Source organism: Mus musculus, chromosome 2 (assembly GCF_000001635.26).
Source record: "Mus musculus strain C57BL/6J chromosome 2, GRCm38.p6 C57BL/6J".
NCBI classification, from domain to species: Eukaryota; Metazoa; Chordata; class Mammalia; order Rodentia; family Muridae; genus Mus; species Mus musculus.
The window spans coordinates 155416957-155443276 of NC_000068.7; the positions used below are offsets into that span (position 1 = coordinate 155416957).

General features: G+C 39.2%; 1 protein-coding gene and 1 pseudogene across 6 annotated transcripts in view; both read right to left on the bottom strand.

Annotated features, from left to right (window-relative positions):
* The window catches only part of Ncoa6 (nuclear receptor coactivator 6), an 83256-nt gene that overhangs the window by 26301 nt on the left and 30635 nt on the right, over window positions 1–26320 (bottom strand). For 3 of the 6 annotated variants that reach the window (XM_011239709.2, XM_006499927.2, XM_006499928.3), the window contains 7 exons: window positions 23732–23829; window positions 20904–21183; window positions 16977–17132; window positions 15860–15982; window positions 5855–5983; window positions 4011–4913; window positions 1922–2068 (listed from right to left, as the gene is read on the bottom strand). In XM_011239709.2, the coding sequence (XP_011238011.1) occupies window positions 1922–2068; window positions 4011–4913; window positions 5855–5983; window positions 15860–15982; window positions 16977–17132; window positions 20904–21138 (1693 nt within the window). In that variant the 5' untranslated portion in view covers window positions 21139–21183; window positions 23732–23829. Of the gene's footprint in view, window positions 1–1921; window positions 2069–4010; window positions 4914–5854; window positions 5984–15859; window positions 15983–16976; window positions 17133–20903; window positions 21184–23731; window positions 23830–26320 lie in introns of those variants that run through there. The other 3 variants (NM_001242558.1, NM_019825.3, XM_011239708.3) reach the window with 2 other exon arrangements.
* Window positions 10328–10967, bottom strand: Gm17959 (predicted gene, 17959; annotated as a pseudogene).

Below are 26320 nucleotides of genomic sequence, written 5' to 3' on the forward strand. Positions count from 1 at the left end.
AATTCAAGGGCAGCCTAAACTACATGGTAAGATCCTATCTCAAAACACCAAAAATAAAACCGATGAATTTAAGGCCTCTTATAAGCTGGGAAGGTACTCTACTACTGAGCTATATATACCTTGAATGCATGTTCCTGTCATTTTTGGTGTATATATGTATACATGCATGGTGTGTACGTGTTATGCACATTTGAATATGTGTGGTCTGTGCAGGTCTCTATTTCCCAACCCCTGGGATTGTGGGTAGCTGCCACACTCTCTCAGCTTATGTGGCTTCTTGGAATCCAAACTGTGGTTCTCATGCTTTCACAGCAAGCTCTTTAACTATCGAACCTTGTCCTAGCTCTGATTTTTTTTTTATAACTTTAAATAGGAGCTATAAAGTGGCAATCTAATGAAGTTACAGACCAGTCCATGCTCTAGCTTGAGAGAGAAGCATAAACTGCCCACTGGTTACACATCACACTTCTTCCTGAGTTTCAGAAAGGCTTTCTAAACCAGCCTCATAAAGTCAAACTTGAACTCCATAAACACTATAAATACAAGTATACAGTCATCCAAGCAACAATTATTTCAGTATCCAATAGCAGTTAGGATTATTCAGTTATTGATACTAAATCTAGTGCTGATTTAGTATCAATAAAACGGTTTAAGAGGCAAGAGATTAAAAACTAATTTTTTCAGGAAGTATTAAAAGTTAACAGAACATTAAGACAGGTAACAACAGAAAATGATAGACGAGAGGAGAACTGCTTTAAACAGACCAGATGGAGAAATGAAAACAACAGATAAACATGGAAGTCTTCCTTTAAAAAGTAAATAGCTGTGCTAGGGTGGAAGAATTATACATTTTTAAAAAAATTATTTTTATTTTATGTGTACAGGTATTTTGCCTATATATGTCTGTACACCACATATATGCTTGGTGCCTGTGGAATCCCCTGAAATTGGAGTAAGCCATCACTTGTCTCTCATTTTTATTTCTTAAAAAATTAAATTTTTACTTATTATTGTGTGTGCATGTGATGAAAGTGTAGGCAAATATTCCCATTGGCAAGGAAGGCCAGAACAAACACTTTAACCTGCTGAAACATCTTGTGAGCTCTAGATTTTTTTCCCATTCTTTAAGCAATTTATAACGAACATTGGAAGTTCAGGAAATTTTAAGCTAACTTAGTGTAAACTACTTCAATGAGAAAGGGCAAAAAGATTAGTCACTTAATTCCTAAGCAAACAAAAGAAACCCAGCAACATGAAATTTGGGCTTTAAAAGCTGCTTCGAAGAGTACTTATTAACCAATCTACTATATGTTATTTCCTTTCCAAACTTTCTTATATATACTATACTATTGGTACTGATTAAATTGGAAAAAAGCCACACTGCATATCAGAATTTAGGCATTCAGCATAAATGAAGCTAATATGTACTATATAGAGATTTTAAGAGTTGAAGATGTTCAAACATGCCATATATCTACATACCCATGAATTTATGGTTTCCTTTCCCAGAAACGTCTTTTGCCTCCACATGCTCTAATCTCCGGTCAGCAAGGCAGGCCATGCTGGTTTGGAAACAGGAAAGGAGTGGGAGCACTATTGCCTCACTAAGCAGACTCAATAGTTGCAATACAGTTCAAATGATCTAAGCTATTTACTATCGGCCCTTTATAGAAAGAAAGTGTGTGCATATGTGACTCCTGTTCTAACTAAAGTTTCATTTCCTTTCCAAAGGTGTTTCTTGATTCTTGAGAAATAACTTATTTTCCATATTTCAATCATCACCCCTAAAGTGTATCTATGTGTTTGAAATTGAAGAGAAAGACCATGACTTGTTCATTTTTATACCTCTATTGTCTTTCAAGGAATTTACCGCCGAAGCAACGCTCACTCAACACACATGACTAAACGAAAGCAAACCAACCTGCGTGCTGGACATTTTGATTTGCTTGCAGCTGAAGGGCTCCTGAATTCCCAGGGGTGGCTGCTGTGGTGGAAGGCACCTGACCTTGCATGAAGTTGGGATTGGCCTGTCCTGCTGAGAAGCCAGGCGGGAGGCGTTTAGGCATTCCTTAATAGAAAACAATGAGTAAGGCGGTTACCTAGCAAATTTATACTCGTGCTGAGATATGGAATGGATAAGGAAGGATGAGCTGCATGGAGTTCCCAGTGGCTTAGCTCTCTCTGTCACACTGGTAGGATCTTTAATAATAAGGTTGGGAAAGATGGTTAAAAAAAACAACACAATCCCTTACATGAACTCTGTCAAAATGAAAAGGAAATACTAAAAAATTTACACTTAGAACATGCCAAGGAAAAAATGGCAATCTGCTCCCTACATATGATCTGAGCCATATCATAGCAAGGTTTGAGGGCTCACTTTTCTCTGTAGTACAATGGACTCCCAATATTTATATACTGTAACACAGGCACCAAAGGAGTATGCTAAATTCTCTCATACTCAAACAAATTGATATGAAATACAATAAAACAAAGAGTAGGGTCCCAATTAAGGATAGATGGGTAATAATTTTTTTCCTTTGAGGGAAATGGGTAACAATCTTTGCAGAAAAGTCTCCCTCCCTCCAGTGTCGGGCTTGTCTCTTTGGAAAAGACAAGAGTTCACAGGAACTTCAAAGTGAGGCCTGTATCAATTTATGCCTTTCTCTCATTAACATCTGCTGTGACTGATGGCTACAGTACCAGAAACCATGCTCTGATATAATCTTACTCAAGTTTATATCCTTTTAGGAAGGCCTAATTTCAGAAAGCAAGTTTGCAATAAAGAGAATCTCAGATCCACTTGTGTGTGTACCACAGGTCTTGATGTGGTCAGACCACCTCGGTGAGGTATCCACTGCTCTACGAAAGCAACAATACCTAAAGCTCACTTCAAATTTATTAGGGCCACATTTTTAGTGCCCTCAAAAACTCTCTGTAGACAAATATGCACTTGTCCTTCCATTAGCAGCAAGTCCCCATTTACATGCTTCCACTTAACTAAATCAGTAATTGTGTTTGCAGCAGCCATGTTCTTACATTTTCTAAAAACGTCTTAGAAGTAATATTAGAGCCTGTATTTCAGCAAAATCAATTATAAGAGAGTGAGAACTGATGAGCAACTTAATTTCACCGGGAACCATGGGAGCATGCCTACTATGTTGCACTGAAGATGCGAGGGTTTTTCTGGGTAGGCAATGGGTGTCTTTTGGTGGGGGATATGCTTATTGGATGGCAGTTTTACTGAACTCTATACTTCACTGAAAAGCTCCAAGCACAGTCATGTGCACGAGGTCATGATTAATAAGAATAAATAATAAACATGGAGATGAATAAGTTTTACTGGAATCGTTTTACCTCTCACACATTAAGCTCCATTGCTTTTTCTTCATACAAGAGGCACCTTACAAAATAAATAAATAAATCTCCTTTAGGTATAACTAGTGGAATTCCCTCTCTAAGGAGCAGGCATTGGCATTATAAAACTACATAAGTAATGATTTTTGAACTTAGTCCCCTTTAATACTTTAATCAAACTTAAAAACCACCATGCTTACTATGTTACTAACTAGGATTATCAAGATTGCTACGTAGAAGGGCATTGTCCCCAATAAAACCTGTACTTATCCTTTCATTTCTGCTCTACTTATTATAATCTTAATCCGTCAACAAACAAGAAGTTTAAATTACTAATAAAATACATGTTTGGTCTGGACATTACTAGTACAAAATTAAGTAAAAATAATTTGAAACAGAATGAACATCTCTATTTTCAATTTTACCTGCATTTTTATCCAGAGAGCTAGCTTATATTTAACCAGTAAGATGTTATATAGTATATCAAGATAAAAATACATTACGTTAACTAAGCTCTACCAAGTGTCATTACCATTATCACAAAACAAAATGTTTATATCCTTATTTCACTCCCTCCATTAATACTAAAAACTGACATTCCACTCAAATCTATCTCCAGTAAATTTACCAACACAAATAGCTTCAGTGTTCCTCACCTCCTAGGCCTGGATGTAAACTCTGTGGCCCCTGGTTTGGTGGTTGCTGCTGCATCACCATGAAATTAGGTGGCACATTTCCCTGTTGAACCATAGGATTCCGACCTGGAGAGCTGACAGGCTGCTGAAATCCCTGGGAAAGTGGGTTATTTTGAGGTGGCCTTGGTCCCATCTGCTGCTGAGTTTGGTTAACCGTTGGGGAGGATGCAGGAGATCCCTGCTGAAAGGAGGAGGGTGAGGAGGCAGGAGACTTGTTGGTGAGGTGGGGCTGTTGCAGGGGGGTTGGGACCCTGGAGGGCCCTCCCTGCAAGCCCTTCATCTGAGGAGCTGTGAACTGGCCTGGGTTGCTCATTTGAGGAAAGTTTGTATGGGCTTGTGAGGCTTGTTGGCTGCCAAAAGGATAAGGAGGGGGAGGGTGAGAAGGTGTCTGTACCGTAGCTAAGGAAGGTCTTGCCTGAAGTTGCGCTTGCATTGGGCTAGGCAAGGGAGCCTTCTTCCACCCTTGATTTGTAGTCATTGTGCCCAGAGATCCCTGGGCTGGTGGAGGCTGTAAGGCTCCAGAAGGCAGCTGGTTCCAGCCTGGAGGAACAGGCACCTGAGTTGGAGCAGTAAACTGTGGTCGAATCCCCTGTGGCTGTTGCTGATGTTGCTGTAGAGGTCTTGTCTGCAACTGTTGCTGCTGCTGTTGTTGCTGCTGCTGTTGCTGTTGCTGCTGTTGCTGTTGCTGCTGTTGCTGTTGCTGCTGCTGTTGCTGCTGCTGCTGCTGCAGCTGGGGAAAATTAGCTGGGTTCATTTGTCTGTTCACAGGAACAGGCTGCATTGAGTGATGCGCTGGAGGTAAAGATCCTGAGGGATGACTCTGTTGCTGTATATGGAGTCCAGAGAGAAGTGGATCCATTGCATCTGTTAAAGACAGTGAGCAATAATTAACCTACTGCGACCCGGATCTCAGCACACGGGCTTGGGTCTACTGATACCACTGATACCACCATGTTCATGAGTGTCTTCTAAGTACCAACAGATATAAAGAAAATCCTGCCTTAAAGTCAACTTATGGTTCATTAGTGGCGAGGAGCATCAAACATAAAATATAGAAAACAACATTTTCAAAATTTTATTCTGGGCAACTATTGTTATAGGAAAACAAGATAAAATAGTCAACTAGGTTTGGGAAATGCTAGACTTAGATTTTAGACAAGTTTGTAGGAAGCTTTGTGCTGTAACATGTTAACTTAAAAAACATTTACCAATTCATAGGACTTCAAAATTCTGTCATGATGTATCTTATAGGACTAAGCATACCAAGGTGCATGTGGTAGTTTGAATGGAAATGGCCTCCACAGCTTCATAGGGAGTGGCACGTAATTAGGAGATGTGACCTTGTTGGAAGAAGGGAGTATGACTAGGAGTGGGCTTTGAGGTTTCAGGTACTGAAGCCAGGCCCAGTGACATTCTCTCTTCCTGTTATCTGCTGATTCAGCTCTAGAGCTCTCAGCTACTCCTTCAGCACCATGTTTGCCTGAGTACCACCATGCTCTAAACCATGGACTAAGCCTCTGAACCTGTAAGCCAGCCCCAATTAAATGCTGTCCTTTATAGGAGTTGCTGTAGTCATGGTGTCTCTCCAGAGCAATAGAAATCCTAACAAGGACGGCCCTGGAAACATTGGAGAATAGCTGATAAGATAACAGAAAATTCTGAAAAGAAATGTTGACATTTAGTTGTGAGAATTCATGGTAAAATTTGGAACTGAGCAGATAGAATTCAGGCTCAGGGGCTGAATCTCAATGACATCTGTTAAGTAATTCCAGCGTCTTTAATTCCCAATGACTAGAAGACACTACCTGACTGAGAAGCAGGGCGAGGAGTCCTGGGTTGCAGTTCTGGATTGGGGCCTGGTGCCATCATGGAAGATGACATGTTCCCGCCCTGGGGCGTCATAACAGCGGCAGGGCTCGTCATCCTTATTAGACCTAGAAGAAGGAAACCAAAATAACATTCTGAAGTTGGCACATTTGTGTGTGTGTATATGTATGTTTTAAGACAAGATCTTATGACCAGACAGGTCTGAAACTCATAGTAATTGCTTCAGGAAGGGTTGCGATTACAGGTATGAGCTACCACACTCAGCTTAAAATTTTTCATTTTAATGACATACCTTAGAAACATTAAAAGATTTAAAAATTTGTCTTTTAAGAACTATTTTTAGATTAAAATCTTTTCTGTTTATATACACTTTGCCTGCATGTATATGTATGTACACCATTTACATGCCTGGTATTTGTGAAGACCAGAAGAGGTGTTGGATCTCCTAGAACTAGTTACAGACGGTTATGAGCCACTATGTAGATGCTGCACACTAAATTCTGATTTTCCGAAAAAGCAGGCATTCTCAACTGCTGTTTTGAAACAGAGTTACATAGCCCAGGCTGGCCTCAAACTCAGGGAAACACTCCTGCCTCATCCTCTCAAATGCTGGAATTACAGCTGTGCAATCTAACTCCAGTTTGTTTTTAATATTAAGAAATAACTCACAGTGTAATATTTATCCTTTAAGAATATGTTTCTTTAAACTCTTCACATTTTAAAAATCACTTTTAGTTGTCCTTTTCTTAAAAGTATTATTCACTTATTTGAGTCAGGGTCTTGTGTAGCTAAGGCTGGCATCAAACTTACTAGATAGCTGAAGATGACCTTGAACTCTGGATCCCCCTGCCTCCACTTCTCAACTGCTCAGATTATCAACATGCATTGGCAGGCTGGGTTTTGGCTTTGCACCTGCTGGGTAGACCCTGCCTCAGTGGAGCTCCACCCCAGCTTAGTCACTCTTTATAAAGAAACATATGGTGCTGCTCCTTAATTGTAATTTTTATTCACTTCTTAATTTTTTTTTTCGTTTGAGATAGGGTCTCATTATGTAGCCTTTGCTGGCCTAGAACTTGCTATATAGACCCGGCTGGCCTCAAACTCATAGAAATCCACCTGCCTCTGCCTTCTGAGTGCTGGGATTAAAGGCATGTGCCACACCCTTCACAATAGTCACAAATAATATAAAATACCTTGGTGTGACTCTAACTAAGGAAGTGAAAGATCTGTATGATAAAGAACTTCAAGTCTCTGAAGAAAGAAATTAAAGAAGATCTCAGAAGATGAAAGATCTCCCATGCTCATAGATTGGCAGGATTAATATAGTCAAAATGGCTATCCTGCCGAAAGCAATCTACAGATTCAGTGCAATCCCCATTAAAATTCCAACTCAATTCTTCACAGAGTTAGAAAGGGCAATTTTCGAATTCATCTGGAATAATAAAAAACCTAGGATAGCAAAAACTCTTCTCAACAATAAAAGAACCTCTGGTGGAATCACCATGGCTGACCTCAAGCTGTACTACAGAGCAATTGTGATAAAAACTGCATGGTACTGGTACAGCGACAGACAGGTAGATCAATGAAATAGAATTAAAGACCCAGAAATGAATCCTATGGTCACTTGATCACACCTATGGTCACCTGATCTTTGACAAGGGAGCTAAAACCATCCAGTGGAAAAAAAGACAGCATTTTCAACAAATGGTGCTGGCACAACTGGCGGTTATCATGTAGAAGAATACAAATTGATCCATTCTTATCTCCTTGTACTAAGGTCAAGTCTAAGGGGATCAAAGAACTCCACATAAAACCAGAGACACTGAAATTTATAGAGGAGAAAGTAAGGAAAAGCCTTGACGATATGGGCACTGGGTAAAAATTCCTAAACAGAACATCAATGGCTTGTGCTATGGGACCTCATGAAATTGCAAAGATTCTGTAAGGTAAAAGACACGGTCAATAAGACAAAAAGGCCACCAAAAGATTGGGAAAGGATTTTTACCAATCCTAAATAGGATAGGGAACTAATATCCAATATATACAAAGAGCTCAAGAAGCTGGACTCCAGAAATTCAAATAACCCCATTAAAAATGGGGTACAGAACTAAACAAAGAATTCTCGCCTGAGGAATACCGAAGGGCTGAGAAGCACCTGAAAAAATGTTCAACATCCTTAATCATCAGGGAAATGCAAATCAAAACAGCACTGAGATTCCACCTCACACCAGTCAGAATGGCTAATCAAAAATTCAGGTGACAGCAGATGCTGGCGAGGATGTAGAGAAAGAGGAACACTCCTCCATTGCTGGTGGGATTATAAGCTTGTACAACCACTCTGGAAATCAGTCTGGCAGTTCCTCAGAAAATTGGACATAGTACTACCGGAAGATCCAGCAATACCTCTCCTAGGCATATACCCAGAAGATGTTCCAACTGGTAATAGGAACACATGCTCCACTATGTTCATAGCAGCCTTATTTATAATAGCCAGAAGCTAGAAAGAACCCAGATGTCCCTCAACAGAGGAAATGGATACAGAAAATGTGGTACATTTACACAATGGAGTACTACTCAGCTATTAAAAACAATGAATTTATGAAATTCTTGGGCAAATGGATGTATCTGGAGGATATCATCCTTAGTGAGGTAACCCAATCACAAAAGAAGTCATTAGATATGCACTCACTGATAAGTGGATATTAGCCCAGAAACTTAGAATACCCAAGATACAATTTGCAAAACACAAGAAAATCAAGAAGAAGGAAGATCAAAGTGTGGATACTTCATTCCTCCTTAGAATAGGGAACAAAATACCCATGGAAGGAGTTACAGAGACAAAGTTTGGACCTAAGGCAAAAAGATGGACCATCCAGAGACTACCCCACCCGGGGATCCATCCCATAATCAGCCACCAAACACAGACACTATTACATATGCCAGCAAGGTTCTGCTGAAAGGACCCTGATACAGCTGTCTCTTGTGAGGCTATGCCAGTGCCTGGCAAACACAGAAGTGGATGTTCACAGTCATCTATAGGACGGAACACAGGGCCCCCAATGGAGGAGCTAGAGAAAGTACCCAAAGAGCTAAAGGGGTCTGCAACCCTATAGGTGGAATAACAATATGAACCAACCAGTACCCCCAGAGCTCGAGTCTCTAGCTGCATATGTAGCAGAAGATGGCCTAGTCGGCCATCATTGGGAAGAGAGGCCCCTTGGTCTTGCAAACTTTATATGTCCCAGTACAGGGGAACACCAGGGCCAAGAAGTGGGAGTTGGTGGGTAGGAGAGCAGGGCGGGGGGAGGGTAAAGGGAACTTTTGGGATAGCATTTGAAATGTAAATAAAGAAAATATCTAATAAAAAAAAAAAAACCTTGCTTTTGAAAACATGGCCAACTTGGGCTAGAGAGATGGCTCAGAGTCAGAGCACTGACTGTTCTTCCAGAGGTGCTGAGTCCTAGCAAACACATGGTAGCTCACAACCATCTGAAATGGAATCTGATACCCTCTCTTCTGGTGTGTCTGAAGACAGCAACAGTGTACTCAAGTACATAAAATAAATAAATAATTCTTTTTTAAAAACTTAAAAAAAAACATGGTCAACTCATACAAATATTCCATTTATGCTTGAAAAGATTAAGAACTCTGGAATTGAGCCGGGTGTGGTAGCGCACACCTTTAGTCCCAGCACTCAGGAGGCAGAGGCAGGCAAATTTTGAGTTTGAGGCCAGCCTGGTCTATAAAATGAGTTCCAGGACAGCCAGCGCTATACAGAGAAACTCTGTCTCGAAAAAAAAAAGCAAAACAAACAAACAAAGCAAACCTCTGGAATTAGGATTACATAGTTTGTATACATGGTCTTTGGGGCTTAGGGAAGGCAGGTGATCTATGTAGCGTTGACTGGCTTGGAATTCAGAGATCCCCCTGCCTCCTAAGCACTGAAATTAAAAGTGTAAGCCACCAGGCTTGACGCATTATAGAAAACTTATCAAAGCCTTTTTTTTTTAAACCCTTATTTATTTATTTATTTATTTATTTATTTATTTATTTATTTATTTATTTATTTATTCGAGTCAGGGTTTCTCTGTGTAGCCCTGGCTGTCCTGGAACTCACTCTGTAGACCACGCTGGCCTCGAACTCAGAAATCCGCCTGCCTCTGCCTCCCGAGTGCTGGGATTAAAGGCTTGCGCCACCACGCCCAGTGACCCTTATTTTTTATGTTTGATTCATCAATTACTAACAGATGTTAAAATCTCCAAGATTTGGTATTTCCATGTAATTTTTATATATTCAGAGGCTAGGTTATTAAGTATATAAAAATTTAGCTATATTCTTGATAAATTTCTTTTGTTAAATAAAGTGGTCTTTTTCATTTATATGATTTTTATTTTTTATTATTATTTGTGGTACTAGTGACTGAACTACTACATTGGGCCCCTGAGTCCTAGTTTTCTTTCTTCTGCAGTTTTTGGTTCCATGTAGTCGCCCAGTATAGTGGGCAGCAATGAGAACCACTTTGTGCCCAGCAGGGACATCTCTCTGGATAGTGGAGGGTTGCTAATGTACTGGTGGTCATAGCCTCCAAAGGGATGTTCCACAGGATCTATGGCCACACCCTGCATATGTAGCTAGCAATTCCTCTTGCCTTTTACTTGTAGTATGCAGGGCTCATGTTTAAGATAGGTTTGTCAATTCTACCCCCACTGGCCACCATACCAATAATAGCTCTGTTGGCCTCAAAAATGACCTTAGACCCTGAAGGCAGCTTTACCTAGGTCTTCTTGGTCTTTGGGTGTGGGAGATGACTATGGCATAGTTCTCAAGGGTTCACACAAACTTGCCTCTGTCTCCAGGCATGTCCCCAGAAAACACAATAGTACACTCAGGCATGGTGCCCACAGAGAAAACACTGCTGATACTGAGCTGGACATTTTGCTGCAGTACACAAACTGTCCAGTGTGGATTCTCTCTGTAGCTATAACTAGCTCCATCTGATTCTTAAATCAGTAGGGAACATGAAGGACCACATTCACAAAGGGAGAGCAGCAGACAAGGTAATGGATGTCCTTCATGGTACCCTTAGTATAAAGGCCAAAGCATGCAGGCGCAAAGTACAAAGAACCAGCTCCTGTCTTCTTCCTACCACAGGGCCCACAGTGGCAGGTCAGCTAGCAAGCACGGCTAGTAAATGCTCTTAAGTCTTTGAAAACTTCTTTTGTTCCACTTCTTTGGACAGAACAACTTAGTTAAAATTTAAAATATAGCCCTGGCTGTCCTAGAACTCACTCCGTAGACCAGGCTGGCCTCGAACTCAGAAATCTGCCTGCCTCCCAAACACATGAATATTCTTAATATCTAAAATTCCAAAAACTGGAAGTTTAATCCTAAAATTCATGAATTTAGTGCAAACTTGTTTATTATAGTAAGTCTGAACCAAGGTCTGTAACAGCCTGGGTTGAGAAAGTTCTCCTCCATAGCATCAGTGAGTTTATCAGTCTAGAGTTACTTACTGTCAGTTACTTAGTGGTAGGTTAGCTGTTCCAGACCATTTTATTAACATATGTTCAACATGCAAATGGTTAGAGAAGACAACCCCAACCACCAGCCTCCAAAGGGAGCCCAGGCCCAGAAGACAGACACCCGTGGGTCTCCCCATTTCAAAGGTAACTAACAATTTTACAATCTACTTTCCCTGGAAAGTCTGGCTTCATGAGCAATTTTTAAATTCTAACATTATTCTTCACGTAGTCTTCCTAGCAACTCAAGTCACTTGGTTCTTCAGATTCTTCATGACTGTGATTTTTATGTTTTGTTCCTTTCTCCCCTTTCCCTTCTTCAGAGATGCGGTCTTGATATAGAGCTCAGCCTGGCCTTGACATGGTCCCTACACCAGGGTTACAAAGTCTTGTGTCTCAACACCAGCTGGCCATCACTGTTTACAGTTTCAGATTTAATTTTGATTTTTCTTTGAGAAGTTCTTTTGCTTGCTTAATATCTTAGTTATACATTAAAACTTCTAGTTAAAGACAACATGATAAACAGTCATCTGTTGAAACCAGATCTACTTCTGTGAAATCCCACCCCATTTTCAAAGATGGCAATTAGAAAGAACATTCATGAACCAGATGTGATGGTACACACGTGAAACCTCAACACTCAGAAGATTGAAAAAAGGCAGGAAGATAGTAGCAAGTTCAAGGTTAGCCTGGTTTATATAGCAAGTTCAAGGATAGTGATAGCTATATAGTGAGAACCTGACTGAAAACAAAACACAATAAACAAGGACACTCTCATGGGACCCAGAACAGATCGTATTGGACTACAATGAGCTGCTTGTTCCCAGAAATTTTCCACTATAGACTAACTACATGCTCAGGAGTAACATGCTAACATGCATTTATGGTACTATGTGGGAATTTGAACTAGATCCGTGGTTCCCACTGCAGGTAACATCCAGGAGATATCTAGAACATCTTAATTTATCAGTTAATCTTTTAATCTTAGCACTACTTTCTTCTCTTAGCAATGACAAGAGAATGCAAGTACATCTAAACTGATAGCCCAGAGATATCCAGGGATATCTTTAGTTGGCACGATTAGAAGAAAGAAATGCACAGTGTCTACTAGCATCTGGTAGGTAAAAGCTAAGGATGCTATTAAATATACCTCAATGTACAAGATAGCTACTCACAGCAAAAAATTATTGGCCCAAATACCAACAGCCAAGAATGAAAACCTTTGATTCAATGATTACTATGGTATCTCCACAAATCTTGGTATTCTCTACGGGGATGAAAAAAATAAACTATAAATTTAGATGCAGTTGCTTTCTATTGTCAATGCTAAGAGAAGAAAGTAGTACTGAGATAACGGATACATTGAGATGTTCTAGATACGTAATTCTAAAGTTAATACTGTTTCAGAGGAAATATAAGGTTTCTTTTTCTAGGAAGACTTCTCTGATGTAACCTACTATTAAACTTCACTTGCCTCCATTAAGGCCTAATAGACAAGTGAGAAAAGGAATCATAAAATATTGCTGGTGTAAAAAGTACCTGGAGGTTAAAATGTCATGGTAACTCTAAGTCATCACTAACTGATTAATCCTGGTACTTTGTGTTACAAATGATTATAATCAGTAACCGTCATTAAATACCAATTTAACCCAATTTCAACCTAGTGCGTCAAGGTTTTCTATGTGGTAATGAACTTACAGCACTGTAACACTGGCCAGACACTACATGTTATAATCAAGGTGCAGGCATTAGTGCTACAGGTATCTTAACATTTCAGGACTTGATAGAATCTCTAACACTGTTTCTGAGATATAATTAAAGATGTTTATGGTCACCTATGACCAGAAAACATGAATACCTGAGGGCAGGAGGAGTTCAGATGAGAGTCCCTGGCTTGCTTTCCTGGGAGCATTTCTTTACAAATGTCTTGACTAATGACAAGTAAGGCAGCTAGGGTCTTCAGCTAGGATGAGCAGAAGCAACTGTACAACCTGTGATTTCTTATCAAACTGCCTTCAGACTCCCTCAGAGCTGTATGGGGCAACAGGTCTACATGTAAGTTTCTAGGTTAGATATTTTCCATTACTTATATGGAACTTCATTATCAGTCCAGGAGCATTGACTGTGACAGATTCAGAAAACAGATCTTGAGGGTTGTGAATATAGATGTAGTTCCACAGGAGACAGCTTGCCCACGTATATGTAAGGAAATTAAGAAATGTTTGCTTTATGGGAGAACTCATCTACTACCAAGCATAAGCTCCAAAGACTCCAGGCCTTATCTCATTTTTAAAGATAAAGATGAAATATATTTATTATATTTCAAGGAAACAAAAATATATAGTGTATTTGCATGAAATACTATAAATACTTGAGGTAAACAGAAAATGCATTGGCAGTATAAAAACCTAACTTCAACTCTATGCCAAAATCTTTGTTTTTTGTTTTTGGTATTTTGAGACAGGATCTCTCTGCACAGTCCTGGCTGTCCCGAAACTCACTATGTACACTGTCTTAGTCAGGGTATCTATTCCTGGACAAAACATCATGAGCAAGAAGCCAGTTGGGGAGGAAAGGGTTTATTCAGCTTACACTTCCATACTGCTGTTCACCATTAAAGGAAGTCAGGACTGGAACTCAAGCAGGTCAGGGAGCAGGAGCTGATGCAGAGCCATGGAGGGATGTTCTTTACTGTCTTGCCTCCCCTGGCTTGCTCAGCTTGCTCTCTTATAGAACCAAGACTACCAGCCCAGGGATGGCACCACCCACAAGGGGCCTTTCCCTCTTGATCACTAATTGAGAAAATGCCTTACAGTTGGATCTCATGAAGGCATTTCCTCACCTGAAGCTCCTTTCTCTGTGATAACTCCAGCCTGTGTAAGTTGACACAAAACTAGCCAGTATAGTAAGTAGACCAAGCTAGCTCGGTCTACAGAGATCCCCTGCCTTTAACTCCTAAGTGGGGTTAAAAGCATATACCACTACGCTCAGTTGTGTCAAGTTCTTACTTACAGTTCAAAATAGCAGTTTATAAATGAAGTTCCTTTACTTTTTAGGACCCAGATATAGCTGTCTCTTGTGAGACTATGCCGGGGCCTAGCAAACACAGAAGTGGATGCTCACAGTCAGCTATTGGATGGATCACAGGGCCCCCAATGGAGGAGCTAGAGAAAGTACCCAAGGAGCTAGAGGGATCTGCAACCCTATAGGTGGAACAACATTATGAACTAACCAGTACCCCGGAGCTCTTGACTCTAGCTGCATATGTATCAAAAGATGGCCTAGTTGGCCATCACTGGAAAGAGAGGCCCATTGGACTTGCAAACTTTATATGCCCCAGTACAGGGGAACGCCAGGGCCAAAAAGGGGGAGTGGGTGGGTAGGGGAGTGGGGGGATGGGTATGGGGGACTTTTGGGATAGCATTGGAAATGTAAACGAGGAAAATACCTAATAAAAAATTAAAAAAAAGTATTTTATATGTATGAATGTTTTGTCTGTATGTGTGTCTATGGACCAAATGTATGCTTGGTGCCTGTAGAGGTCAGAAGAGGGCACCAAATCTCCTGACTGGAATCAGATGGTTGGTTGTAAGCCACCATGTGGTTGCTGGGAATCAAACCCTCTACAAAAGCAAAAAGTGCTCTTAACCACTGAACCATCTCTCCAGCCCCACCTGCTGTCTTTTTCAAACAGTACTATGGTTGTCAGTGATGGAGTGAGTGACTATGTATAGTTTTATGCTCCTACTCCACAGCAGCTGTGCATCCCTGTTTTATTTGAATAAAGACTTCATAAGCTTCTAAGGTTTCAAAGCTACTAGTGCAGTAAAAACAGAAAAACCACCACCACCACCACCAAAGGATCTAAGAGTGAGGACATCTGGAACGTAAGTCCACTTCTACTTGACCTGGGACAAACAGGTTCCTTTCTATGAATCCCACAACTTCCCAGCTTTAAAAGTAAGAGCTCAATCTAATGTCTTATGAAGCAGAGAGTACTGAGTTTAATCCCTGAAGGAGAAATTTTAGGGTTATTAGAAAAGGAAGTAACAAGCTGGGCCCTGGTGGCACACACCTTTAATCCCAGCACTTAGGAGGCAGAGGCAGGAAGATTTCTGAGTTCGAGGACAGCCTGGTCTACAAAGTGAGTTCCAGGACAGCCAGGACTCTACAGAGAAACCCTGTCTCAAAAAACCAAAAAAAAAAAAAAAGAAAAAAGAAAAAAGAAAAGGAAATGTTTACTCCCTGTCTTAGTGTTCATTAGATTTATAAGCTAAAGACTATAAAGACAACAGCCTTATGCTTTGCTACTGTAACCTTTCTGAGAATAACTCATTTTTCTGAGTAAATAAAAGTGAGTATGCTATACACCTCACCTATATGACAAGACTTATTACCTTAAGAAATCAAGCTCCCAAAAGGAAACTGGCAAAATGTCACACAAAATGAGCAGGAGATCTCACCTGGACCACTTGCCATGGGAAATCCTGCCTCCATCCTAACGGAATTTCCAGATGCCACAGGTCCATTCATTCTCACATCTTGGCTTCGGTTCTGACCCAAAGCCAGGTTGATAGCACCTTCCCCTGAAAATGACAGTAGAGTTACAAAATGGAAATAGCCAGAGTAAAATGCAGATTTAGTTTAAAGACAGATACATAAGAATTACTTTTCCTGATTTTGAAGAATTATACCAAGTTTACCACTACAAAAAGGGATAGCTCAGTATTCTAACCCTAACCTAACCCCTTATAGTTCAGTCTAGCTCTGGATTCATGACTTCCCAGCCTTGCCCTCTAGAAGCTGGAACTACAAGAAACAAATCCTAGCCTATGCAGCTTGTTCCAGCTTAGCAAGCACAAGGCGATCACAATCAGTCCTCACAATCATTAATCAAGTTGCTTAGTGTCAGAGGGCTTCAAAGTCTCAACATTTATTTTCAAAACTGACCCACAAATTGTGTGTGGGCAAGGGCAGGATGAAAACAAGGGAGAGAGCAGGAAGAAACTCAGAAACTCAAAGTTCTTGATTTCCTTCTGGGAGTTTATAATTAGAAGATAAGAGATATGAAGTTCAGTGTGGAAAGAAGGCAGGATAATACGGACACTGTAACACTTGAGTGTAGAGTCTCTGGAGTATTTGTGAGGAAATTACCATTTTCTTTCAATAACTGCACTATAAAAAGCTTTCCAGGTATTGCGAATATAAGTCAGCTGGCAGAGTCCTTGCCTAGCATGCAGAAAGCACTGAGTACTGTCCTCAGCATTGCATAAACCCAGTGTGTTAGAACATGTCTGTTATCAAAGCACATCAGAGGTAGAGGGAAGATTTAGAAGTTCAAGATTGTGCTCAGCTACATAGGGTATTGGAGGCCGATGGCTACACAAAATCATTTCTCAAAAATTAAAAAACAAAACCACAAAGAACAAAAAGATCCTTACAGGTTTTTAGTAGAGATGTCATATAATGGCAAGCAGAGAAGTCTCTCCTAACTGCTAGACAAGGCAGCATCAGAAATTACGCAGGGGTACTACTGTTACTGTATTGTGGTTCAGATAGGCACATGGCAAAGTAACGAACCTTCAATCTGAACGGAGAGAATCCCCAGGTCCCGAAGCTGCTGGTTGTTGCTCTGAGCCAGGATCCGTAGCCGTTCTGCTGCTTCCCGGGGGATGTTGAATGTGACTCGCACGCTGTTCCAGGGCTCCACCTTCTGTACCTTTAGCTTGCTGGATTCTTGGTCACGAAGAAAAGAGAATAACATTATTAATTTTGAAGGCATTTGAGAATGAGCAACTGAAAAAAAAATCCCTATTTTAAATAAGAGCAGAGTTCACTGAACTACAACAGAGGGAGGAAACATACACTCTGACAAGTCAGCTTCCTTTAGGACAGAAAAGCATTTGGCATTCTGCAACTCTAAAACCTATACAAACTTCTGGACATATTCTTAAGAATGCACAAATGCTAACTTACTCTAGGGAACGTGTGTGTCCATATGCAAAGGAGTGAAGTTATACCTAATATAATGTACAAAAATTAATCGAAAATGGAACACTTAAATTTGGACCTAAAACTCTTAGAGGAAAATATCTGACAAACCTTCACTACCTTGAACTTGGCAGTAATTTCTTGGATGTGGCAGCAAAGGGACAGGCAACAAAAGAAAAAAATAGAAACAATAAACTTTTTTTTTCTCCTTGAGACATTGTTTCTCTGTGTAACCCTGGCTGTCCTGGAATTCACTCTATAGACTAGGCTGGCCTCATACTCACAGAAACCCACCTGACTCAGCCTCCTAAATGCTGGAATTAAAGGTGTGCATCACTCCTGCCTGGCCTGAAACACTGGACTTCTTAGTGATTTTGTGCATTAAAAAAACACTATCAAGCTGGGCAGTGGTGGCGCATGCCTTTAATCCCAGCACTTGGGAGGCAGAGGCAGGCAGATTTCTGAATTCGAGGCCAGCCTGGTCTACAGAGTGAGTTCCAGGACAGCCTGGGCTATACAGAGAAACCCTGTCTTGAAAAAAACAAACAAACAAACAAACAAAAACCAAACCAAACCCAACCCAACCAACCAACCAACTAAATAAACAAACAAACCTAACACACTATCAAATGACTACATACCATATCACATTAGGGTGGTCATTATAAAAGTAGAATACAGCAAATGTTGACAATGATATGGGGGAAATTGGGAACCCCTGTGCACTAATGATGGGAATACACAAAAAGTACAACTACTAAGAGAACTATATGGTGAGGAATTAAAAAAGAAAGTTATATAATGACAGTAGCCAGACATCTAGGAAAGGCTATAGCAAGCGAGTTTCCTGGAGATGGCCCACCATTTTGCATGGTTGTGATAGACCTTCTAGGAGGCACAGCCCCAGAGACTTCGCCCCAGGATTGCTTCTCACTGCTGATATGCTGGCCATTTCAGCAAAATAATGGCTGATTCCTGCCATTATTACATAGCCTAATGACTCTTGGGCATCAGTCCACTCTATTGAGCAAATTTCCTACAGACTTCAACATGAAGATGAAACATTTATGAATTAATGCTGTTTAGATGAATTAATGACTTTATAGAATTCAAATAATTTTAGGAAGAAAGTTTAAGGAGATGGTTTTAGTGTTAGAGTCAAGAATAGAATGTGCCCCTCTTCATAGAATAGTAAGTAAAGGCTGTATGATAAGCTTTCATAAATTATACTAAGAAGAGAAATAGATTTGAGAAAGATTTGTGATCAAGGAAAACATTGATTCTAGGTCAGGTCCAAAGATGAAACCACAGGTGAGCACTATGATAAAGCAAGGCTATGTGAAACTGTTGTTTTGAACTTATAATGGGCTTATAGAATGAAACACTGCTTTTGACATTCTACTGTAACTCCCCATTTGTGTAACATTTTATCTATGAGGTAATTTTATAAAGAACTTTTGTGTAAGAAGGTATAAAAAGGTGGAAAGAAGAAATAAAGTATGGCTTTTGGGGCTCTGCTCCTCCACCCAAAAAAAAAATATATATATATATACATACACACACATACATACATACATATATATAAATATATATATGTTATATATGTCTGGGCATACATATGTATGTAGGTACATGTGTATGCATGTACACTTGTGAAATGGATGAAACAGGTGGTTAGGCCCAGCCAAAGTGTGAATGTGTGCATACATGTGCGCCTGCCCCCCCCTTCTTTTTTCCCTATGAAACTGCATCAGCTTCTGGCCCCCAAGACAGTAAGAGAGAGTTAGAAGGTCAGAGGTCATCAGCCTTTGGCATTTGACTGATGCTGTTTCCCACCTCAGTAACTGAATATCAGGGCTGGTCCCCAGCAATATAATACAGCACTTGTATTTCTAAGGATACAGTCCAAAGAATTGAAAGCACAATATGGAAGAGTATATCCACATTTACAGCAGCGTTATTTATAACAGCTAAAGCACGGAAGGAATTCAAGTGCCCAGCAACAGATAAACAGTAAGACGATGTAGTATATACATACATGCTGTGGAATATTTGGCCTGAAACAGGAAGGAAATCCTAGCATGTGCTACAGCTCATGGACAAACACTGAGAATATTATGCTAAAGGAAATAAAACAGGAAATAAAGATACAGGATTTTGCTTTGATAGGGTAGGTAAAAATAAAGCAAGGGGGCTGGAGAGTTAGATAACTGGCTGCTTTTCCAGAGGATTAAGGTTTAATTCTAAGCACACAAGAGGGAAGTCACAACTGGCTGTAGTTCTAGTTCCAGAAGATATGATGCCCTCTTCTGGCCTCTATGGACATTGCATGCATGCAGGCAAAATACCCATACACATAAATCTAATTTTTTAAATTAAAAAAAAAAGTGCAATGGTGCTTATTAAGGGCTTGAATAGGTAGGGAATGAGAAGTTATTATATAATAGTTATAGATCTTAATTTTATAAGAGTTATAAAAATAGCTACTAGTAATTGTTGCATAATATTTTAATTGCATTTAAGAATCATTGAGCCATATATAAAAATCATAAAGATGGCAAACTCTACTATATGTATTTTACAATTAAAGATTTACAAAGTAAACTGAGGTAGTAGTATTGTTTGTAATTACATTTCACAGATAAGAAAGGAAATAAAAGCTATCTGGCAACTCCAAACAAAATATTTTCCCTTATGTTATAAACTCAGATCAACTAAACAGTTCATACCCTTTATTCAATTATATCTCTCTCTTTCTTTTGAGATAGAATTCCTCTGTGTAGTCTTGGCTGTTCTGGAACTCACTCTGTAAACAAGGCTGGCCTGTGCCTACCAAATGCTGGGATTAAAGGTATGTGACACTGCCCAAATTACATCTTTCAATATTAATAAAATAGCTCTATAGGAAAATGCTTTCTCAAAATCCAGATATCCATGAAGAGCGTTTCAATATGCCACCTAAGCCCATTCCAGCTCTTAAACCATTAGATACAAAATATTAACACAGAATTTATTGTTGTGATGTAAAACAAGAACAAAGCAGACCACCTGCTAAGGGTGATGGGATTAATATACTTACAAATTTTAAAAATGCTTAGACTATGTTTAGTCAAAGTGCTCTTAAAGGTAAGGAAACTGTGACCCAGAGAAAGGCTAAGCAAGCTGAGTTGAAACCTAGTGAAATCAGACAAGCTCTAAGTGTTAAGCCTGCTTTTCCATCACATTTGGAGACATGTTTCAATACACTGAAAAACTTTAGATCTTGGCTCCACAGGACAAAGACACTAAAGTTTCTTCCAATCTAATGATTACTGGAAACTTATCTGTGTTCTGCACACACATCAGATAGCTCTATACTAATTTTAATGTTAATATATTTGAAATTTATTTAATTACAATATACTTTACTAGCAACTTTTAAAACTAGGCAAGGTAGCCTAAACCTGTAATCCTAGCATCATGGTTGTAGGCAAGTAAGCATGTCAAAGCAACAAGAAGAAAGCAAAGATTAATTACCCATGTGTAACAAGTTGGGCACATTCTTTAATATTGCATCCAGTTTCCATTTGAAGTCTTTATCATCTATATTTCCTTTGAAGGCTACAAAAATTGTGGAATCCTCCAAAATACTATCACTTTTCGTGTCATCATCTTCTAGTCCAGAGTCAAACTCCACCTCTGAGTCGCCCATTGTAGATGAACACAAGGAAGTATAGATGTCTTCAAAGTTTGGAAGGTCATCCAAAACCATGGTGTATTATTCCAGAAGTATATGCAAAGTGAACAGTAAGTAAACCTTCAGAAAAAGAGAGGATGCAGAGTATTATAAACTATCATTATATAGTCAGCATATCATTTTTATTTAATATGTTATCCATACCTCTATAAAAGATGTAATTTATTTACCAGATAAAATTTCCTTTCATAATATTATTTGCTACTTTTTTTTTTGTTAAGACTAGACTATTGGGAGAAATATACAAAGTGACACAGGAAAATCAATAGATCTGAGTGTTAGCAGTGCTCACCTGCAACCCCAGCGCTTTGGAAGATCATAAGTTGAGCTCACCCCAGGCTGCAGAAGTAAGCTCTTGTCTCAAACAACAGCACCCAGAAAAATCCTTTATAAAATAACTATACTTCTCCAGCTACATTTAAGAATTTCTAATAATATTAAAAGTAAATAAATAAAACTAACAAAAAAATTTTAAGGCTAAAAAGCTGCTGCTTACTTAGCAAGAGAAAGACTGAGTTTTGAAACTGCCTAAAAACTGTAGGTATTTAGCAACCATTTCAAAGTAGGACAGAAAGAAAAATAACTTAATGATATATGTCATTAAAGTTAAACAAGAGTAAACCAAACCAAAATTAGTAGCTGGAAAGCCATGACACAGACGGGTGAGCTGACTTAGCAGGTGACTAGGACCGCTCCTAAGCTTGCCGATGAGTTTGACCCTCAAGATCCATATGACGGCAGGAGAGAATTAAACTACAAGTTGTCATCTGACTTAAACACACACCAAGCCCACTCACACAACAGTAAATAAACAGATGTTTAAACATTTTCTTCAAAAAAAAAGGGGAAGATAAAATAAATGTTAGGATAGGTGTTAATAAAATGGATTAAAAGAAAAATATAAAAGATTAACGAAACAAAGAGTTCTTTGATAAGATAACCAAATTGACCAAAATAAATAGACATGAATTAAGAAAATGAGGAGGCTGAAGATGCAGCTCAGTTGCTATAGAGCTTGCCTAACATGCACAAAGCCCTGGATTTGATCCCCACCATCACACAAATCAGGCATAGCGATACATACCTATAATTCCAGCACATGGAAGATGGAAGCAGGAGGATCTCAGAAACCCAAGATCATATCTGGCTAAAAGGGAGTTTAAGGCCAGTTTGGGATACAAAGAGGCTTGGCCTCAAAAAAGATAAGTATACATACATAATATATATTATATACATAATACATAGACTAAAAAGGAGATATTAAAGCAGTGAGATTCAAAGAGGATCTCTAAGGAATTTTTGAAAACTTCCAGTAAGTTGTTAAAACTAGAAGGAACTGGTATGTTTCTCAATACATGAATTACCAAAATTAAACCAAAAGGATATAACCTAAAAAAAAAAAATTAAAAAAAAAATAAAAATGATCACCATACAATGAGGGCTGGTGAGATGGGTTAGTGTGTAAAGGCACTTGTAGCCACGCCTTGTGAGGACAGAGAGAACCAACCACCTCTGTGTGCTGTTTGCTAACCTCTGTACCTCATGGTGGCATATGCACCTACAAGATATGCACATACAATAGAAATAAGATGTGGAGGCTGGAGAGACGGCTCAGCAGTTATGAGAACATGTTGCTCTTAGAGGATCCAATAGTTTTGTGTGGGTGCTAAGAAGTGAACTTGGCTTCTCTGCAAAAATAACAAGTATCCTAACCCCTAAGCAACTCTCCAGCCCCACTTCACCCCTGGTCATACTGATTATAGTGCTTGAACTCTTTGTTGTATGTTTGCTTGTTTTGAGACAGGATTTCTCTGTGTAGTTCTGCTGTCTTGGAACTCATTTTGTCGACTTTGCTGGCCTCAAACTCATCATAGAGATCCACCTGCCTCTGCCTCTGCCTCTGGAGTGCTGGAATTAAAGGTGTATGCAAAATATAAAATAAAATAAAAGTATGTGCTATTATATCAGCCCAGCTAGTGCCTGTAGTAAATAAAAAGCATAGAAACAAGCAAGGCAGAAGTCAAATCATTCCTACTTACAGATGTGATCACTTACTTAAAACATACTAAGAACGTCTCAAGGTAACTATTAAGAGTTAGGTAGTAAATACTTTCAAGAAAATATCAGGGATATAAAATTAACCTAGAAAACCCAGTAGCAGGGCTAGTAAAATGGTTCATCAGTGAAGTGCTCTTTGAGAGGACTGAAGCTCAGTTCCCATGTCAGGTGGCTCACAACCTTGCCTAGAACTCCAGCTATAGGGGATCTAATATCCTCTTCTAGACTCCACAGGCACCAATAAACACACATGCAAATAAAAGTAAATTGCTAGGTTCTCTATGTACTGATAATATGCTGGGAAAGAAATTAGGAACCCAGGTTCAATTCCTAGAACTTACATGGAGGTTTTCAACTGTTTGTAACCTCAGTTCCAGGGCATTTGTCACCCACCCTTTTCTGGCCTCCTTGGAAATTTCATGAATGTGTTATACAGACATACAAGAATGCAAAATATACACAGTACATATAAAACAAATTTAAAATAAAAGAAAAACCAAAAAGGTAGACTTAAAAAAAAAAAGAATTTCTTACATAAACTTTCACTTACCAAAATGTCTTAATTATCATTTATCCAGATCATCCTCTAAGTCCAAGCAAGGTGGCATCTTTAGGGCTTATAGGTCAAAGTAGCAACCAATCAGAATTCTTTTAGAGAGAGAGAGAGAGAGAGAGAAGAGGAGAGGGAGAGAGGGGGGGGGGAGGGGAGGAGAGGGGAGGAAGAGAAACAGTATTATAAAGAAATAAGATTAAAAATACGAACAATAAATAAATACATACATAAATACATAAACTCTAGAGATTGTTAAATCAGTTTTCACTAGAAAACTTATCCCACATGTAGAATGAAGAAGCAAAACTCAGGAACCCCAAGTAGCTTCATGTAAGAGCCACAGAACTGGGAATTCTGGCTTTCTTGCACCCTCCAGACTTTTACTCTTAACCTTGCCAAATTAAACAAGGAAACTACCTATAGATATTTGGAGACAAATATTTTTCTTTTTACAAGTCTTAAAAGATTTTTTTGTGGACATGGGTATTTTGCTTATATGTATATATGTGTATCACATGTGTGTTTAGTACCTATGGAGGCCAGAAGAGGGTGTCGAATGTCTTGGAACTGGAGTTACAGATGGTTGTGAGCCACCGTATCAGTGCTGAGAGGCAATCCAGGTCTTCTGGAAGTTCAGCCAGCGCTCTTAACATCTGAGCATCTGTCCAGCCCCACAGAATATTTTCTATTCACATTAATACAAAACTCACATCTTCTAACATAATTTCAAACTTATTTTTAAAATCCATAAAGTATAAATATTTTCCTTATTTATTCACAATATCTTGTAGTTTGTTTGTTAAGGAGGGCCCGACCTGCACTGAGAGGAAAGCAGGTCTGTGAGAAGAGTCGCTTTACTGTCAGGCGTTTTATTTTTTTTAAAGATTCATTTATTTATTATATGTAAGTACACTATAGCTGTCTTCAGACACTCCAGAAGAGGGCATCAGATTTCGTTACGGATGGTTGTGAGCCACCATGTGGTTGCTGGGATTTGAACTTGGAACCTTTGGAAGAGTAGTCGGTGCTCTTAACCACTGAGCCATCTCACCAGTCCCTGTTTGTTTGTTTTTTTTGAGACAAGGTGTCTCTGCATAGCTCTGGCTGTCCTGGAGCTCACTCTGTAGACCAGGCTGGCCTCAAACTCAGAAATCCGCCTGCCTCTGCCTCCTGAGTGCTGGGATTAAAGGCGTGCACCACCACGCCCAGCTCCATCTTGTAGTTTTAATTAAAATTTTAGTTTAAATTTTAAAGCATTCTTTACGGCAAACATACAAATTATACATGGGAAATTAATTTTTTTGGCACGCTTCAGAAAAAAATTACCTATCTTAATAAGACAGTATCAGACTATAACATTTTTAACTTTGGTGTTACAATTTTGTTATTGCCACATACTGGTTAAAATCTTTGAAACATCTATTTAATGTGTGCATACATACATACATGTGTAACTGTGCAAAGGTGAAAAGACAACTTGTGAGAATCAGCTTTTCACTGCCACCAGCCTGGGGACTGAACTAGGGTCTTCAGGTTTGGTGGCCAAGTGTCCCTCTCCTCAGAGAAACTATCTTATGAGCTCAATATTGATTTCTATAATCTTGAAACTTTAGATGAATATGTACTAATAAATAACAAAAACTGTTATTTAATTGCTTTTTTAATTAAAGAAAAAGGTACTTTTAAAGTTAGGCCATAAGGAAAAAACCTCAATATATCTTAAACAACAATAGAGTGAGTACTCAAATACTCTACTAACAATGAGTGAGTACTCAAATACTCTAGTCACAATGAGTGAGTACTCAAATACTCTAGTAACAATGCACTTACGTGATTATCTCAAAAGAAAACCAACAAACAGAGCTCTATCTAACAGCAATAGCAAAACCTATAGATTCAGGTTAAGAAAAAAATACCAAGCAGAAATGCAATATTTCTAGAGAACTATAAATAATACAACTATAGGAACCCAAGAATACAGGCAAATTAATGAGGAAGAAAATTAATAATCATAAAATATCTACATGAGTTATAGGGGGAAGTAAGTAAATAAATAGCTGCCTCAAAGTTAGAAAAAAATCATTAGAGTGAGCTAATGCGCTAAAAGGGAGCCAGTGACGACATCAGTAAACTAGAACTCAATTAGAAACAGAAGGACAGACATGGTGGGGCTTGCTTGCAATTAGCCTTCAGGAGGCAGAGGCAAGAAGGGCACAAATTAAAGGCCATAATCAAAAAACGGGTCAGACCCAGCGGCTCAGGTTGGTAATCTCAGCACTTGGAAGGAGGAAGCGCTTAGGACAGGAGGATCAGTAGTTCAAGGCCAGTCAGGAACAAAGAGAATCTGAGGCCTGCATTGTATGAGACAGTGTTTCAAGTTAATAAAACAGTAAAAAAAAAAAAAATCCAATAAAACAAAAGTAAACAGGTAAATTATTAAAAATATTTGAGGCAGGATGTGCCTCTTGACCTTGAATTCTTGGCAATCCTCCTGTCTCAACTTCTCATGTGCTGTGATTACAGGCATATGCTACCATGCTCAGGTCCAATACGTCAATATTGGAAGACTATTTTAAAGTTATATAA